At 39.7% G+C, this 18582-nt stretch overlaps 1 protein-coding gene across 2 annotated transcripts in view; it reads right to left on the bottom strand.

Annotated features, from left to right (window-relative positions):
* The window catches only part of LOC136877190 (protein BCCIP homolog), a 191431-nt gene that overhangs the window by 150178 nt on the left and 22671 nt on the right, over positions 1 to 18582 (bottom strand). For both annotated transcript variants that reach the window (XR_010860735.1, XM_067151000.2), the window contains exon 2: positions 11957 to 12112. Coding sequence is in view for 1 of the 2 variants with exons in the window: in XM_067151000.2 (XP_067007101.1) it covers positions 11957 to 12112 (156 nt within the window). In the remaining variant the exon portion in view is untranslated. The remainder of the gene's footprint in view (positions 1 to 11956; positions 12113 to 18582) is intronic.

Genomic DNA, 18582 nt, shown 5'->3' on the forward strand with positions numbered 1-18582 from the left:
ATATTCGTCTATTCAATATCCACAAGATTATATGATCGAGCAAGTCATGAGAGAGACCGGAAGGATATTTAGAGCCTACGTACACAATAAGCACAGTTCGTGGTTTCCACAACTAGATGATGTAGAACGATGGTGTAATACTACGTTACACGAATGTACGGATGTATGCCTTACGAAATTCATTATGGTAGGATGCCAACCGATCAAACTGCACATATGTTAGGTTTAGACTTGGCGGGAGAGTGAAAATCTAAGGATTATTATATCCAGCTGGCCAGGGAAAATTTAATCAAAGCAGGAAATAAACACATTCGCCAGCAGAAAAGGGCAAAATTGGACGAATTCAGTTTGGGTGACAAGGTGCTACTCAGAGTTCCATTCCCATCATCTGCAGAGGCGGGAAATATGTCTAAATTATTTCTTCATCAGGGGTATTTCACGATTGTGAACCGTATTGGGAAGTATGCATATTACATGTAACTAATCTCATGTTTAGACCCGTATTGAAATTTGCTATAATTTGCATACAAATTTGTATTTTTTTATTTTTCTATTCCACCTTTCCAATACAAATGATTTTGTGTCGTTAGAAATTCATATTACTACAACACTACATTAAAAGGGACATGTTTCGCTCAGTTTCGAGCACCCTCAGACTTTGTAATCTATCTCAAAGTTAAGACCTGTCGTCGTTAATTTGCTTATAACTAATTTGTACTTAATTATGATTCTAAAAACTAAATGGTAAAATACGTGAACATAGGCATTTGTAAACACTATGGACAATTTAACAATTTAAAATGACAGTGCTAAAATTGGGATATACATTGATTCCAAAAGCATTGACGTCCAAAACACAGTAATATCAAATTTGAGTCGTAAATTCTGTTAAAACTCAATAGTTTAAAGTCTTAAAATGCATTGGAAATATTCTGCTTCATGTATTGGTTTGAGGCATGCTTCTTTAATCTAATAGCTGTAAACTGTAAAATGCAACTATTGGTAGTATCCTCGAACTGGTCTTGATTTGATGAGCAGATTTTACATTGGAAGTACAGTAGTTCATTTTTATAAGAGCTTAGTCAAAAGGGACGTCAATCCGAGAATCTTGAGGTGTTGATATGTTTTCTTTTTTCACAATATTTAAATGATGGTGCGTCCCTTTGACTGCTACTACAATGCCTCGCAGTACTTGTTACATTACGGTGACTGCTTGCTTTCGTCACCGTAATGTAACAAGTACCGCAAGCCCAGGAACATACTTGAAACACCAATTGTTTCATATCGTTGTGTCACATATCGTGTGTTTTCAACCAGTGCAAGGAATTCCAGTATTCTGTGTCTATGAACGTGCGACAGTCTAGACCAGTACCATGTCTTTGTACATTTGTTTCAAGGTGTGTGTATTTTATCCAGTTTTTTAAGATAGAAACAGAACAGCCAAGTCCAGGAACGCTCTTAGAGAGCCAAGGTTTCATAACATAAGTGTACGTGTCATGTATTCAACAGTGCATGTGTTTCCAGTGTTACGTGTTCCATGAACTCAGGACAGTTTAGGCCAGAACTAGGAACATACTAAGTTCTAAGTGCTGCTTGCCTTGTATGTGTTTCATTTCAAAATAATGTCTTGCAACCCATTAATGTTTTTCCAGGCAATCACCTTTAAATTTTCTTATTATGATTATTGTTATCAGATTCCCCCTGAATTAATTTTCAACTGGAACTGATGATGACTCCAAGGGATTCGAAACCGGTCTTCTTATAATTTAATATAGTTTACAATGTGTTGAATGGTGGAACATCCCTCAAACTCTATCTTATACGTGATATTGTGGTGTTCCTTAAAACGCCAAACATAAAATAATTACAATTCCGCTCGAACATAGCAGATATGAAGCACACTGTAGACACGCCGAAGTAGAAAGTGCGCAAAGTTACCCCTTCACGTTCCGGAAGACGCATTCTTTCATGACATGGAGAAATTTTGAATTTAAATTACTCTGTAAAATACTACATTTTTCAAAATGTAAAGGCAGTTCGAATTTAAAGTCTGAATTTGGGTGACGGGACCGACATTGTTCTTCGAATTACGAATTATCCATATTTCGAATGAAACGATTTAAATAACATGCAAAACTGTACCTCACATTTCCGGGAACAAGAGTTGCTTCGAATTAGGCAAGATTTTGATTTACGGAATTTGAATTATCGAGGTTCTACTGTATACCTTTTTGTGTAAGAAAAATACTGCCGACACACACGATGAGATGGACGGAGTGTGTTAAGAAACAAACCTTTTAGAAAAGCTTTTGCTAAACTTGCTTCCAAATTCCATTATTGTTATTGACAATTATCACAGCAGAAAGAAGGAACCTATACCAACAAGAAGCATTGTACCCACACAGTATTTACCTTAATAGTGAAATGTTTCTGGGGGATAATAAACTCAGCACCGCGCTCTCTTAAAGCAACAACGACCATGAAATTTTCTCAGATATAATAAGCAAGACATAATCATTCAAACTCTTACTCTATTTCGAATGACACCGTCAGTGGACTGATATTCTTAGAAACATTATGGCGAAACGAAATTCCATTACTGTAATTTCATTAATGACGGGAGAAAATCGGGCATTATTATTATTATTATTATTATTATTATTATTATTATTATTATTATTATTTATTATATCTACTACACAGTCTTGCAACAGCTGTACAAAGCAAGGTATATCTTTACGTCGTCACTGTATTTCACAAGCAGTGTCTGAGCCGCGGTGAGTGAGCGAATATGGCAACAGTGAAGGCAGCAAGCCCATAAGGCCTGTAGTATTTTCTTAACACATTGCGGACCGGTCCCGAGTTATCTCGTGTTAGCAGCAGACTGAACTTTAGTGCTATCTTTTGAGATATACGATAACTAATTGGAGGTCAGGGGTGATAGAACTCTGTTATGAATGGTTCTACACAATCGATAGTCGCATTTCTTTTCGAGTATTCTTCATATCATAGATTTTCTTTGCATTTCCTGACAACATGTTTACAAAGTTCGAAGAGCCATGCAAGATGGCAGCGCCCAGGGATCGCACGAGTTTAGACAAAGATGAAATTATTCGCGAATATCTCCGAATATCTAAGTGATGCTGAATATTTAGAGTTCGATAATGAAATATCTTCTAACGGAAATGTTTCACGTGATGACGATGATATAGTCTTATCTTCAAGGCGTGAAACACTCGTAGCGCAGAACGAGTCTGATAATTGTGTTCCGGGTGTAAATATTCTAAATATTGTAAAGAATGTAGTGTTTTCTGACAACTGGGTTATGGGCAACAGTGAACCTAGGCTATAGGATTTTGAAGGTGCTGCTGGTATAAAGGTATGGTCTAATGAATCTGGAAACATAGGACAAGTAGCAGGACTTATGATTGGTGAGGAATATTTTCAGTATGTAGCTGAAAAGACAAACTTATACTATGAGCAGAATTCACATCCTTATAACGTATCCCCTAAAACACTAAAGTGGACTAATGTCACTAGCAGGGAAATTAAAAAAATATTGCTCTGTGTATATTGATAGGTGAAGAAATCATGTCTGGAAGATTACTGGCCAACCGATCCCCTAATAAAAAAACCCATATTTCCGAAAACTATGACCCGAAATAGATGTCAAGAAATACCCTGCGTTTCAACATCTATTCAGGAAGGCCACTAGAAAAATACGCAGTAGTCCTTCAAAAACTAGTGAAGTTCTGAGAGTTTATTTGAATGCATGCACTCCAGCTTAGAGGTAGTTAGAAAGTGGCCGGGAACAGGGCTGTGCATGGGGTGAAGTGCACCCGGTCCGCAATGTGTTAACTCTGGATGCTCTATAGTAAAGAACCATCAGTTAATACTGGTTTGGCCTGGCTAGCGACAAGACCATCGGTTTGTATGTTTAGGTCCAGCTAATGACAAGACTATTGGTCTGTATTGGTTATGCCCAGTTAGTGACAATCACAATTATGAACCTGGAGTTTCCAGCTAATCAATAGAATTGTGATTGTTGGAACTATCAATACAATGCTAATGAAGCTAATAAACTAAGACAGGCAGTGAGCAGACTATCGGTTTGTATTGATTAGGCACGGCTGGTGACAAAACCATCTGTCTTAAACAGTAAAAACCAATGATCTTGTCAAAAGCTGATGGTCTTGTCACTAGTTGAACTCAACCAATCCAGACCACTAATTTTTTTTCTAGCTGGACCTAGGGACGTTGCAATATTACAGTGAAACCCCTCAAATCCAAACTAACTGGGGCTGTAGCTTGTTTGGATTAGCCGAAAAATATCCATAATAACCAGGCCTCGTAACAGTATAGGACTGTACACTGAACGAGTCAGGCTGGTTTACAGTTAAATTGAAATAATAAATATGGTAGTTCAACCTATTCAATACAAGTAAATAAGAGATGTAGAGATTATGGTTTGGCGCGCGACGAGCGAGGTTAGTGACCCTGACTGCTGGGCATGTAGCTGACTATTGTTGTATGGCAGGCCATTACCCTAAGAGTTTAGTCAGTCAGTTCCGTTCGTGTCTGCTGTCACTGTTGTTTGTTTTGATTTGCAATGTTATTGTTGAGTGTTTATATAAGTGAACTGTGTTGATTAATGTTTTGATTTTCAATTATGGCAAGCCAACAAAAACACAGTTCTTGTACCGTCGAACAAAAGCAAAGCTTTAAAGCGTCTGGATGCTGGGGAAAATTTTATGAAGTTGGCTGCCAACTTTGGTGTTGGTAAAGCAACAATCAACGACTGGAGAAAAAATAAAAGTGTCAAAATTGAACAGTTTTATAACGTAACTGATAAAACCCAACGCCATCATGCAATAGTTTCCGTAATTGAAAAAATTGATGGTTTTTTGTGTGTGTGTGGTTTTCACAAAAGCGACAGAAAGGAGTGCCTATTAGTGGTCCACTAATTCAAGAAAAGGCATGGGATCAGACAACTGTCAATAAGCAGAGAGATTAATAATGTACAACGGGTGATTGTTTAGTCCACCCTGTCAATATATTATTAATAATTGCATTATTTATACGTCAAGTTGGTCAAGTTTGTCAACTCTGAAGCAGAGAGAAGCTATCAGCTGTCACAGCTTCTGCAAAAGAATACCTAAACGAATTTGGTGATTTTATTTCCTCAGAAAACTACTCACCACAGCAAATTTACAATGCAGACGAGACTTGGTTGAACTTTATAGCCCTTCCTAATAAAAGTTTTGCTCATGCGCTGAGTTTTAAAATGGACAAACTGCGTTTTACAGTTTTAGCCGCAGATAAAACAAGCTTCCATTGATTGGAATTGGTAAATCTGCCAAACCACGAACCCTTAAGCATATGAATATGAGTTCTCTTCCTGTACATTACAGGAATCAAAACAAGGCATGGATGCTTAGGTCTCTTTAATGAGTGGTTTGCCAAGCAATTTGTTCATTCAGTGAAGAAGTTTAATGAAGAAAATGGACTACCACCTCGAGCTTTACTTCTGATAGACAATGCCCCTTCTCGCCCATCAGACAGGCGGTTGCTATGTGGGGACATAAAAGCATTTTTCTGCCTTCAAATGTGACATCGCTGCTGCAGCCTATGGATCAGGGTGTTCTACGGAATATAAAACTAAACTTCCAAAAAATGCTCTTGCGATATCTTGTTGAAGAATATGGTTCTCTTCCTATCCTTGAGAAGCTGAAAAAAGTTAAATAAAAGATGTTATTTACTGGTTGCAGAATTGTGGCAAAATGAACTTAGTGCGGAGATCTTGGAAGAAGCTTTGGCCAAGCCTCCAGTTTGAGAAAACACTTACCCCTACACCTGTCGCATAAAGCGATAACAATGAGCACCTTCATCTTGTTCAAAAAGTACCAGGTTGTGAGGATGCTGGAGAAGGTTGTCTAGAGGAGTGGGCGACAGATAATGAAGAATGCAACGAACATGAAATAGTGAGTCTGGTCCAAAGTCAACATGATGGCAATATAACTAGTGACGGTGAGAAAGAAGAAACTTTGACAGACAATGTGACTTATGCTGCCTCTGCTGCAACATGCTGCAGCCACGTCAAACGATGTCATGTTCATGCGACGCTGGTGTGCAATGGTCTCCGTGGGAAGGTCACTTTTACAATCGAAGATAACCGATTTCAAGTGAAAGAAGTTTTTGCAAAGAACTACAATAAGCAACCTCTCCGTTTTTCTAAACCTGGATGACTTAAGTATTGTATGTAGACACATTTACACTTCGTTAGGTATGCTAATGATGTTCTTTGTTAAGTTTTCAACTAATTATGTAAAATAAGGTTATAATGTACAATTGTTTCATGACTAAATAAAAAAAATTCTCCTTTTTGCATGTTTTTCAAACTTAAATTTGATGAAAAACTCATTCGGATTTCCCAAGATTTCGGACTTCTGGGGTTTCACTGTAAATATGGATACATTTCCAGCAATGTCTGATAATTCAGTACTGATGTTGCGATATCACACACATCAAAAGGATTACTAGGAAAATAAAGGGATAGTGGTACTAATTAAGCATTGGGTACAAATTATACACTGACTGACAGAGCAAATGCAACACCAAGAAGGAGTGGTCAGAACTTTATGCCAACTGCAGGGTAGACTGACGTCACTGAGGTATGCTCATGATGTGAAATGCGCCGCTGTGCTACGCACGTAGCGAACGATAAATGGGACACGGCGTTGGCGAATGGCCCACTTCGTACCGTGATTTCTCAACCGACAGTCATTGTAGAACGTGTTGTTGTGTGCCACAGGACACGTGTATAGCTAAGAATGCCAGGCCGCCGTCAACGGAGGCATTTCCAGCAGACAGACGACTTTACGAGGGGTATTGTGATCGGGCTGAGAAGGGCAGGTTGGTCGCTTTGTCAAATCGCAGCCGATACCCATAGGGATGTGTCCACGGTGCAGCGCCTGTGGCGAAGATGGTTGGCGCAGGGACATGTGGCACGTGCGAGGGGTCCAGGCGCAGCCCGAGTGACGTCAGCACGCGAGGATCGGCGCATCCGCCGCCAAGCGGTGGCAGCCCCGCACGCCACGTCAACCGCCATTCTTCAGCATGTGCAAGACACCCTGGCCGTTCCAATATCGACCAGAACAATTTCCCGTCGATTGGTTGAAGGAGGCCTGCACTCCCGGCGTCCGCTCAGAAGACCACCACTGACTCCACAGCATAGACGTGCACGCCTGGCATGGTGCCGGGCTAGAGCGACTTGGATGAGGGAATGGCGGAACGTCGTGTTCTCCGATGAGTCACGCTTCTGTTCTGATAGTGATAGTCACCGCAGACGAGTATGGCGTCGGCGTGGAGAAAGGTCAAATCCGGCAGTAACTGTGCAGCGCCCTACCGCTAGACAACGCGGCATCATGGTTTGGGGCGCTATTGCGTATGATTCCACGTCACCTCTAGTGCGTATTCATGGCACGTTAAATGCCCACCGCTACGTGCAGCATGTGCTGCGGCCGGTGGCACTCCCGTACCTTCAGGGGCTGCCCAATGCTCTGTTTTAGCAGGATAATGCCCGCCCACACACTGCTCGCATCTCCCAACAGGCTCTACGAGGTGTACAGATGCTTCCGTGGCCAGCGTATTCTCCGGATCTCTCACCAATCAAACACGTGTGGGATCTCATTGGACGCCGTTTGCAAACTCTGCCCCAGCCTCGTACGGACGACCAACTGTGGCAAATGGTTGACAGAGAATGGAGAACCATCCCTCAGGACACCATCCGCACTCTTATTGACTCTGTACCTCGACGTGTTTCTGCGTGCATCGCCGCTCGCGGTGGTCCTACATCCTATTGAGTCGATGCCGTGTGCATTGTGTAACCTGCATATCGGTTTGAAATAAACATCAATTATTCGTCCGTGCCATCTCTGTTTTTTCCCCAACTTTCATCCCTTTCGAACCACTCCGTCTTGGTGTTGCATTTGCTCTGTCAGTCAGTGTAATTAAGTGTAAATTTCTGCTCTAATAGGGGAACATGAATTTTTTTTTTGCTAGTGGCTTTACATCGCACCAACACAGTTAGGTCTTATGGCGATGATGGGATAGGAAAGGCCTAGAAGTTGGAAGGAAGTAGCCGTGGCCTTAATTTGCCTGGTGTGAAAATGGGGAACCACAGAAAACCATCTACAGGGCTGCCGACAGTGGGATTCGAACCCACTATCTTCCGGATGCATGCTCACAACCGCACGCCTCTAACCGCACAACCAACTCACCCGGTATGAATTATTTTAATATTTAAAAAATGTAGTGTCTGGTAACATGCTGTACCGAAAGTGAAGTGTGGCGGTAGTTAGAGAGATGATAAAGGCAGCGGGCCTAATATTAGTACAGAGGTAGTCGGATTTTTGAAGGGCGAAAAAAAGTCCATTCGACACTCCATGTCATACGATGTTGGCATGTAAAAGATCTCTGGTGATACATTTGGTATTTACCCGACAAAATTAATTAAATCTCAGCCATAGACGTCCAAGAGAGATCCGGTTTACTCTAGGTCCGCTAGATGGCAGACAGAGTAAACCGGAACGTCGAAATTGACAAGCAGACAGCCAGATGGCGTCAAATCGAAATGTCTGCAAACGGTAGCTGAGGCCATACAATTATTATTTTTTATTGTATAGTTTATTTTGAGGGATATAGAAGACTGAAGGAGGAGACAGATGAGAAGAGGAAAGAGAACACAAGCAAGACCTTGAAGGAGGAGAATGGATACAGTGAGGGAAAGGAGGAAAGATAGAAGAAATGTTGGAAGAGTGATTGTGAGAAAACAGGTTTTCTGCATAGTGTGTGTTACATCCTAAATTGTTGTCTCAGCATTTACAATGTCAAACTGTCTTCAGATCTTCAAGCTGGGAAGCAGAAATGAGCTGAAGATCTCCTGCACCTGTGACAAAACATGCAGGTGGGCACTCTACTACTGGGAGAATTTGCCACCTCCGTTCTAATTGTCACATGCCTCAACATTCCAACAGAATGTATATACCCCAGAAACACTTGTGCAACAACAGAAAAAGCTGACCTATTTCAATCATCATCACCTTATGATTAAGAAAGCCCGAGACTTTGTTACCTGGCATCGAATAACTTGTGAACTAGCGCTAAAGAAAACATTTTCTCACACAACTTATGTACATGCACTATGCAGCTCATGCAATCTTTGTAAACGATATGCTGTCAACCTAACAGAGAACCTGACATGTGTTTGCTAGGTCATTTTCCTGTTTTGTCAAACAATAAATATATAATAGAAATCATAATAATGAGACTCTGCTTTTTGTCTTAATTCATATTTTCTTTGCTTTCTTTCACTTGCCATGATGCAATCAGCTTTTGCAGTGGTTGGGACGAACATCAGCTGCATGGACTTGGCTATGCTGTATGAACTGTAGGTCCAGCTAGTAACAAGATCAAATTGTTTGTATTGGTTAGGTCCAGCTCACGACAAATCATTGGTCTACATCTGTCAGGTCTCCCTAGTTAAATCGTAACGATCGATTGCAGAAACGGTGTTTAGACGATGTCTACGGTTAAACAATGCCTAAGTATGGCTGCTGCATTGCAGAGACGTCATTTATCACTTAGACATTGTCTAAAACCGATGTTCAACCGGTCATGTTTAAACACTGCCGAGAGCACTGCTTAACGTCAAATGAGAGGAGTGAATCACAATAAGAGGTTATGTACCATGAAACATGTAATTTGTGTTATGTTGAGACGATTCTGAGAAGAATTGCTAAATCGCTGCAATTCATTTGACATGTATTTTCAAACCAATATCTAGTTAAACATCAGTTAAACATTGTTTATGCAATGGATGATCGTGCTCAATTTAGACGTCGTTTAGGTAGACATTGTCTAAGGCTTAAAACTAGTCACCATTTCTGCAATCGTCCCTGTATGTTTATCACCACATTTTAACACGACCACATTTGATTTGATAATTCGGAATGTTTTTCTGTTGATATAGATGTTGATTCCCATAAGGAATCTGAAATATTTGTCCTGAATGAGTAAATTTATAATACCAATATAAATGGTCCGTTATTGGACATTATAAATTTTCCAGCTAACTCATTCTTGGTTGCCAGCGTTTCGCCCTAGTGTGCTAGGGTGGGCTCATCAGTTGGTACCTAGCACACCTACCAATACGCTGGCTAGTGCATACCGTGCAGGCCACTGCGTAGGCTAACTGGAGCCACTGGCAGTGCCAATGCACTAAGAGACTTTGTCTCATCAAAAATTGATGCCTGCTTGGCCATCAGATGCACTAGCCAGCGTACTGGTAGGTGTGCTAGGTACCAACTGATTAGCCCACCCTAGCACACGAGGGCGAAACGCTGGCAACCAAGAATGAGTTAGCTGGAAAATTTATAATGTCCAATAATGGACCATTTATATTGGTATTATGTTTTTCTGTTATCAACCACTTGCTAGTCAAATATTATTATGTATCAATTTCTTTAAATCAACTGTTGTATTATTCACTTGACTCATAGTTACAAGCCTTCAAGTCAATAGTTACCGGGCAAGTTGGCCGTGCGCGTAGAAGCACACGGCTCTGAGCTTGCATCCGGGAGATCATGGGTTCGAGCCCCACTGTCGGCAGCCCTGAAGATGGTTTTCCGTGGTTTCCCATTTTCACACCAGGCAAATGCTGGGGCTGTACCTTAATTAAAGCCACGTCCGCTTCCTTCCAACTCCTAGGCCTTTCCTATCCTATCGTCGCCATAAGACCTATCCATGTCGGTGCAACGTAAAGCAACTAGCAAAAAATAAAAAATTCAATAGTTTTACAACATGTTAATTTTTATTCATGGCTTTTTAAGATTCTTTTTAGTATAGTCTTATTTTAACATTAGTTCATAAGTCAATCAGGTGCCTGATTTGAAGTTCAAATCATGGCTGATGATGGCTACAAAATTTAAGGTGAAACATGTACCATACTTTTAAATAACATGTCAACGAATATTTTAACAAGGACAAAATCCTAACGGTTTGTGTCTAATGTATTGATTAGGTGGATAAAATAATTGTTATTATATAAAGTTGCAAGAGCATCGCTTTGTACTGATTAGGCCAGGCTACAGACAAAACGAGTAATCCAGACTGGTTAGAGGATTCATTGGTTTGTATTGGTTTCGTCTGCCTAGTGACAAATCAATGGTCTGGATACTAACAAAACCGAAATTGGTTAGGTCCATTTAGCACCACAGCATTGGGCCAGACAGGCAAAGTCTCTCATAGTGCATCAGCACTGCCAGTGGCTCTAACTGGCTTACGCAGTGGCATGCACTAGCCATGCGTCTTGGTGGGTGTGCTATTTACCAACTGATGAGCCCAACTTGGCACACTGGGGCAAAATGCTGGCAACCAGGAACGAGTTAGCTGGAAAATTTATAATGTCCAATAACGGACCAAGTATATTGTTATTATAAATTTACTCATTCAGGACAAATATTTCAGTTTCCCTGTGGGAAACTACATCTATAACACCATTGGGCTGCAGGCATGTTTGCCTCCAGTTTAAGGCCCTGTTCCGTCTCCTGCGACAAAAGCACGTTCAGCAGTAGACAAAACTTGACTCAATAAAGTATCCCTTTGGACATCAGCACATTCTATGTACAACAGTGGACAAAACTTGAATTGTCGGAGATATAGCAATTTGTTGATTTACACAGTTTCTGCTCTAATTTTCCCATATAAATAAAAAGACTTTAATGCGTGCTTTGGCACGTCTCTGGCAAACATAAAAGGAAGCATCTTCCACTCTGCTGCTTGAGGTATCGTTTCGCATAATTTTTACATGCTTTTCTCATTAATAAACATCAACTCCTTTTGAGCAAAGTGCTACAGTGTCCAATTAGTGGTGAGGAAATTAGGGAACTAATCATACCTTGACGACACTTCCAACATAGTTCTGCGATATAATGAGATTCGTCAACTCTGACAAGTTCACGTGGGCTTTCAAGAATAACTGCTGAAGTAGCTGCTTGATGCCATGGAAATCAATGTCAGTGGGATTCCTTCCTTCAAAGTCTACCTGGATCTCCTGAAACAGAAATGTACACTCGTTACCTCCTAATTAAATCAACATCATGATGACGAAGATGATGCTTGTTAATAGGGGTCTAACATCTAGGTCATCGGCCCCTAATGCTATGAGTTGAAATGACATAAAATAACGATAATTACAATTTTTAAATGTATCCACTGATTAGGATTTAAAACACATGATGATGAAAAATGATTATGAATTTTAAATAATCAGGGGATCTAATTTGCACTGGCTCATTTTCTTATAAAATAACAGAATAAAATAGATTAAAATAGAATAGAGCATTGCCTTTGAAGTGAAATCATATGTATCACTCAAACTGAAAGTAAAAAAAAAAATATATAAACTGAAAGAGTCAACAGAATAAAACACAGCAAACAATAAAGTAAAAATTCAAAACAAACAGAAAGAAAATTCACTTTCATACTTGATAAAACAGGCCACTATCCCTCATAAAACAGATGACATCTGATGATCACTTAGTTACTTCAGCAGTTATCAGTGGGCTGCCACTTTGTCTCCCAATGGGACATCACTAAACGTCTCAGCTGAAAGCAAATATCACTGGCTGGAACCTTGTAAGGTAATGGCGGCAATATGAGCACCTTCTTGGAAGCCCTATCAGCTAACTCGTTTTCCGCACACATCCACGTGGCTTGGGAGTGAAAAGAACCCTGATTCTGATGCTAGCACTCCAACACCCGGCCAGAAGGTCCTGGATCTACTGCACCAGAGGGTGCTGCGGGAAACATACATCAACTGTAACAAACTCAACTTGTTGGTACACAATAGGAATGCCGGCATTCATTGGACAGTGCATACTGCAGAGCTTCGAATATAGCATAGAGCTCTGCTGTGTATACACTACAGATTTCCGGCAGAGGAAAAAGAAACCTCTTATCGACAATGAATGCACAAACCAAATTAAAATAAGCGAGTTATTCCACCTTTTTGACACAAATTAAATATTGTTTATTAAATAAACATTTAATGGGACTAGTTTCGACCTATCTGAAGGTCATCTTCAGCCATACGACGTGTAGAACAGAGTATTTAAAAGTTGTTTTAAAGATGGTCTTAAAACATAGAAGTTTGACACCATGAAAAATTGTTTTTAGAATTTCCCAAAAACACTTTTGTTGTAAGAAATTAGTTCACTTAGCTGTAGGAATATACGATAATATTCTTCATAGTATTCAAGAACGTAGGTACAAATCAAAATTCACAGTCTTGATGAGATGTGGAAATGGGCATATATGCAGAGCAAGATATTAGAATCATTCCGTATTGACGGTTTTCACTTTACAAAGGCGAAAAATGAGAGTATCCTCCTATTCAATACATCATAATATTCCGTCATTAGATGGAGCAAACAAATTCAGACATGTTTCGGCTCGCTTGAGCCATCTTCAGTGAAAAAAATTAGGGGGGGTTGGAATAATTTACATAATATAAGTTGAAAAAATGCTAAAAAACATAATGAAAGAGAAAATGAAAAAACAAACAAAAGAGAGCCTAGACGGAAACAAAATTAGCACAAATATACAATATTTACATCAATATGCAGACCAAAAAACAACTTATTGCGACAAAATTCAGTGAAACAGGTGTTAATTTGAAATAATAATTGATACTAAAAACTGCGTTAACCTAAGAAACAAGGGAATGAGAAAACAACGACCAAATGAAACAAATCGTAGTTAATGGTTATGGGCTTTTGTGTGAAAGTATTGCGATAAAGACGCTCATGTCTAGACTAGTGAAAACCCTAGCGAATTGAGCTGGGGCTATGTGAATTTACATAGCTTTGTATATAAGTTTCTGAAAGGAAGCAAAGACAGTCAAGAATGATTCTGTTGGCTTCGGTGTAAACAGGCTATGGCATATTCGGTGGGTCTGATTCACAGCTCAAGTTCATAAACACCTGCTTATGAATGTATGAGAAGCGGACTGTAATGCATTCCCAAAGGCCTAGTCTTTTTAACCATTATGCATGCCCACTTGTCATAAATGCCCTCTTCAAGTTCAAAATCGTAGAATCACCCCCCAACCCCCGTATGCATTTTGGTGGGCACGTGAAATAAGACGGATATTATTAACCAGTAAAACTGTTTTATACTATGACATTGAGATGTGTGTAAGAGTTTTGTTCGAAATCGGCCACGAAGCATCCATCAGAGCTAAGCGCACTCCTGAAGGGTTTACACATGATTGGGAGGTGTTTGTACGTGGAGCTGACAACACAAAGATAAGTCACTTTGTGGAGAAAGTTGTGTTTCTCCTACATGAAACATTTCCAAAGCCTAAGCGAGACATTCAACAAGATAAACCAAGCAGCAACTTTCAATACGAACGTTGATTTACGTCCCTTTCAATCATCCTTATCTAATCCATTAGTTCAACGAACGGTCATTGACATCTATAAGAACATATCTTTTCAACAGTATTCGCCGAGGTCATATGACAACAAGCATTTAAATTTCTTGAAGACCAACATTTATCCTGTTACAAGTTCAATCATCAAATTGACGATAAATTTGAATTTTTATAGACTCTTATCCACAAGGGATAAATAACTTTTTTACCAGATCTCATTGCCAAGAAAATCCTCAAATTTAGCTCCTAAGATTGATTTTCACGTCTTTCTAAGATTTTGGACATGATATATATATTTTTATTTTATACTTACTGTATGATCTTTGTCAGGCTTGAGGAGAGGAATTACTATTCCCTCTCACCACTGGGATGGAAACTCATCCTCTATCCACATTCGGCTGAACACCCCAAGAAGATGTAACAGGTTATCCTCGTTGAGGTGTTTCAACATCTGGTTATGGATATTATCAGGTCTGGGGGCTGTGCCTTTGCAAAGCGCCAAGGCGCTCTGGAATTCCCACTCCATATAAAGGCACACTATAGTCCTCTGAAGTTTGATTGGCAAAACAAAGATAACATTCTGTCTTCTGCTACAGAGCCAGGAAATCAAGATGGTAATTCCCGAACCCGTCACATCTGTGAAATGACTTGCTAGATGGTTAGCAACTGCATGTGGATTAGTGACAATACAGCCTGCAATGGAAATTCCCAGTACTGAGGATGTCCTTGTATTCCCAAAATACGTCAAAATTTAGTCCACACTTGAGATGATAGTGTATGGGACTTCATGGACTACACATCTGTCAAATAAGACCTTGCACCTTAGCACAAAATTTTTTTTTTAATGTTACCAAGTTGGCCACAACAGACTGACTACGATAGCATTTATGAGCGTGATGTTCTTTTATAACTGCTGCTGTTCCACCAAGGAACGAGTTTTTGTAGAGGAGTGCCAGAAAAAGATGGAACGGACTCCTCAGCAGCAGCAAGAATAACTTGTATCATCGTCTATGCTGAACTGACATTTTCTAGTCATCAATTATAAGATGTTTTTAGAAATATTTACTAACTATAAGTTTTAACCAAAATACACATAACTATGTTCTTAACCTCACTCACCCACTCACCACTTCATTCGTTTTTAAAGATGTAACTGAACCGGGCGGTACACCTCTACGCCGCACATTTAAATCTTGCGCCAATTAGAACTCCTCTATAGGTGAAACACAGAACTTGGAACTAGATCTACTTAAACTTTTCCTCAGAAGATGTCACCTCCTTAATTTTGTGATTGTTAAGTTTCTAGTACTGTATAAATTCTATGCGTTTTGTTTACCATTTATCAAGAAGTTTGGACCTTCTGTAACAGATGCCACTACAAAAACTATGATCATGCACCCTGGTGCCAAGTGAAGGAACCCGTTTTGAAGAAATTTTGTATTCTTAAATTTGTTCTTTACTAAATTATGTTCGTTCATTTGTGGGTTGGCAATATTGATCTTTTCTTTCTGCCTGGTTTGAATTCAGCCAATCCTTTAATTTCTGTAATTAATTTTCAGCCTATCACAGGCTTCTTCTTCGATTTGGTGCGTAACTTTAAGCTAGCCAATAAAAGTGAGAGGGTGTGGCTTGATTATTCATGAAAGGTCTCGAACTTTCCCAGAGGGTTTATAAACTACGGATTTTCACGTCTCTTGGCCATTTGAACAACATCCAACTGAGTGTGTGTGTGAAGCAGGAGGCAGGTGGTGCCTCTTTCGTCAGGCAGCAGTTCTTCAGCAAGGTAATAGCTGTTTAACATCTTTATTTCTTGCTAACTCACCAGTTTAACCTGTGGAAAAGGTCCGAAACTTTTACCATGTAACTTACCTTTTTAAAAATGTTATTTTCTACCGGCTTATGTAAAAACTTCATAAAATCTGTAACCGTAATTCGGGGATGGAGAGTGATGCACCATCTCGAGCTCCCCTTCATACTGGTTTGAGGTGACTACGTTTTGTAACTGGTTTTCTTCCTTTCTGTAATGTCTCAAATTATTCTTATACGAGTCACCTCCATAGGTTGGGAATAGCCCCTGTTTCATTGGCCTAGTGCCTTTTAGGTCTTATGAATGCATATTTAGGAGTGCAAGTACATCCCTCCATTCAACTTGGTGTTTCGGGCCATTTACCTAACCTGTTCTTTTTCATTAAGGGTTATAAATTTCATGTTGTTGGTCCGTATTGAACTGAGAATAACATATGAGTAACAACACAGTAGAGGTTTCCACCAATTCAATACAAAATATATTCACAATATTTTAAAATTACATGGAACTAGTTTCGACCCATCTAGGGGTTATCATCAGTCACATCAAAGCAAAGATCACTCTTGACGAAATTCTAAGAACATGTTAATTTTAACAGTAAGATTATTATGGAATAACAAGTGAATGTGGTAAATGAAAAGAGATGTTAGTATGGGACAGGTTAGTAATAGCTAATAAATATACAAGGAATATACACAAGAGGTTTGGAAAAAAGTATAAAAGGGGGCTTAGTGTTGTAAAAATTATATAATCATGGAAAACAGTAAGTCCTTATAATGAAGGATGCAATGTGAAATGACACATAAAATTATATATGGCTTAGGAAGAGTGGAGATGGTTTAGGAGGGGAAGGCTTAAGGTGGGGTTGAAGGGTGCGGGAGAAAGGGTAATTGTCTCGGAAAATTTAATCAAAGGTACTACATTCTTCAAGCATAAGGCTATTCACCACTACACATGGGAGGCTAGGGGTACCAGATCCATAATAGACTATATCTTAACAGACTTTGAATTCAGGAAATCTGTTAGGAATGTACGAGTTTTTCGCGGATTTTTCGATGATACAGACCACTATCTGATCTGTAGTGAACTAAGTATCTCTAGGCCTAGGGTAGAGAATGTGAAATCTGTCTGCAAACGAATAAGGGTAGAAAATCTCCAGGTCAAGGAAATTAGACAGAAGTACATGAATATGATTAGTGAGAAGTTTCGAACAGTAGGCAGTAAGCAAGTTCAGGATATAGAAAGTGAATGGGTGGCATACAGGGATGCTGTAGTAGAAACAGCAAGGGAATGCCGAGGAACAACTGTGTGTAAAGATGGGAAAAGGCGAACATCTTGGTGAAATGATGAAGTAAGAGCAGCTTGTAAACGTAAACAGAAGGCTTGTCAGAAATGACTCCAAACACGGGCTGAGGCAGACAGGGATTTGTACGTAGGTGAAAGAAACAGAGCGAAACAAATAGTTGTTGAATCCAAAAAGAAGTCTTGGGAAGATTTTGGTAATAACCTGGAAAGGCTCGGTCAAGCAGCAGGGAAACCTTTCTGGACAGTATTAAAGAATCTTAGGAAGGGATGGAAAAAGGAAATGAACAGTGTTTTGAGTAATTCAGGTGAACTCATAATAGATCCCAGGGAATCACTGGAGAGGTGGAGGGAATATTTTGAACATCTTCTCAATGTAAAAGGAAATCATCCTGCTGGTGTTGTGAACAGCCAAGCTCATGGGGAGGAGGAAAATGATGTTGGTGAAATTATGCTTGAGGAAGTGGAAAGGATAGTAAATAAACTCCATTGTCATAAGGCAGCAGGAATAGATGAAATTAGACCTAAAATGGTGAAGTATAGTGGGAAGGCAGGGATGAAATGGCTTCATAGAGTAGTAGAATTAGCATGGAGTGTTGGTAAGGTACCTTCAGATTGGACAAAAGCAGTAATTGCACCTATCTATAAGCAAGGGAACAGGAAGGATTGCAACAACTATTGAGGTATCTCATTGATTAGTATACCAGGCAAAGTATTCACTGGCATCTTGGAAGGGAGGGTGCGATCAGTCTTTGAGAGGAAGTTGGATGAAAACCAGTGTGGTTTCAGACCACAGAGAGGCTGTCAGGATCAGATTTTCAGTATGCGCCAGGTAATTGAAAAATGCTACAAGAGGAATAAGCAGTTGTGTTAATGTTTCGTAGATCTAGAGAAAGCATATGACAGGGTACCGTACCGAGGAAAAAGTTGTTCGCTATACTGGGGGACTGTGGAATTAAAGGTAGATTATTAAAATCAA

This window comes from Anabrus simplex, chromosome 7 (assembly GCF_040414725.1).
Source record: "Anabrus simplex isolate iqAnaSimp1 chromosome 7, ASM4041472v1, whole genome shotgun sequence".
NCBI lineage: Eukaryota > Metazoa > Arthropoda > Insecta > Orthoptera > Tettigoniidae > Anabrus > Anabrus simplex.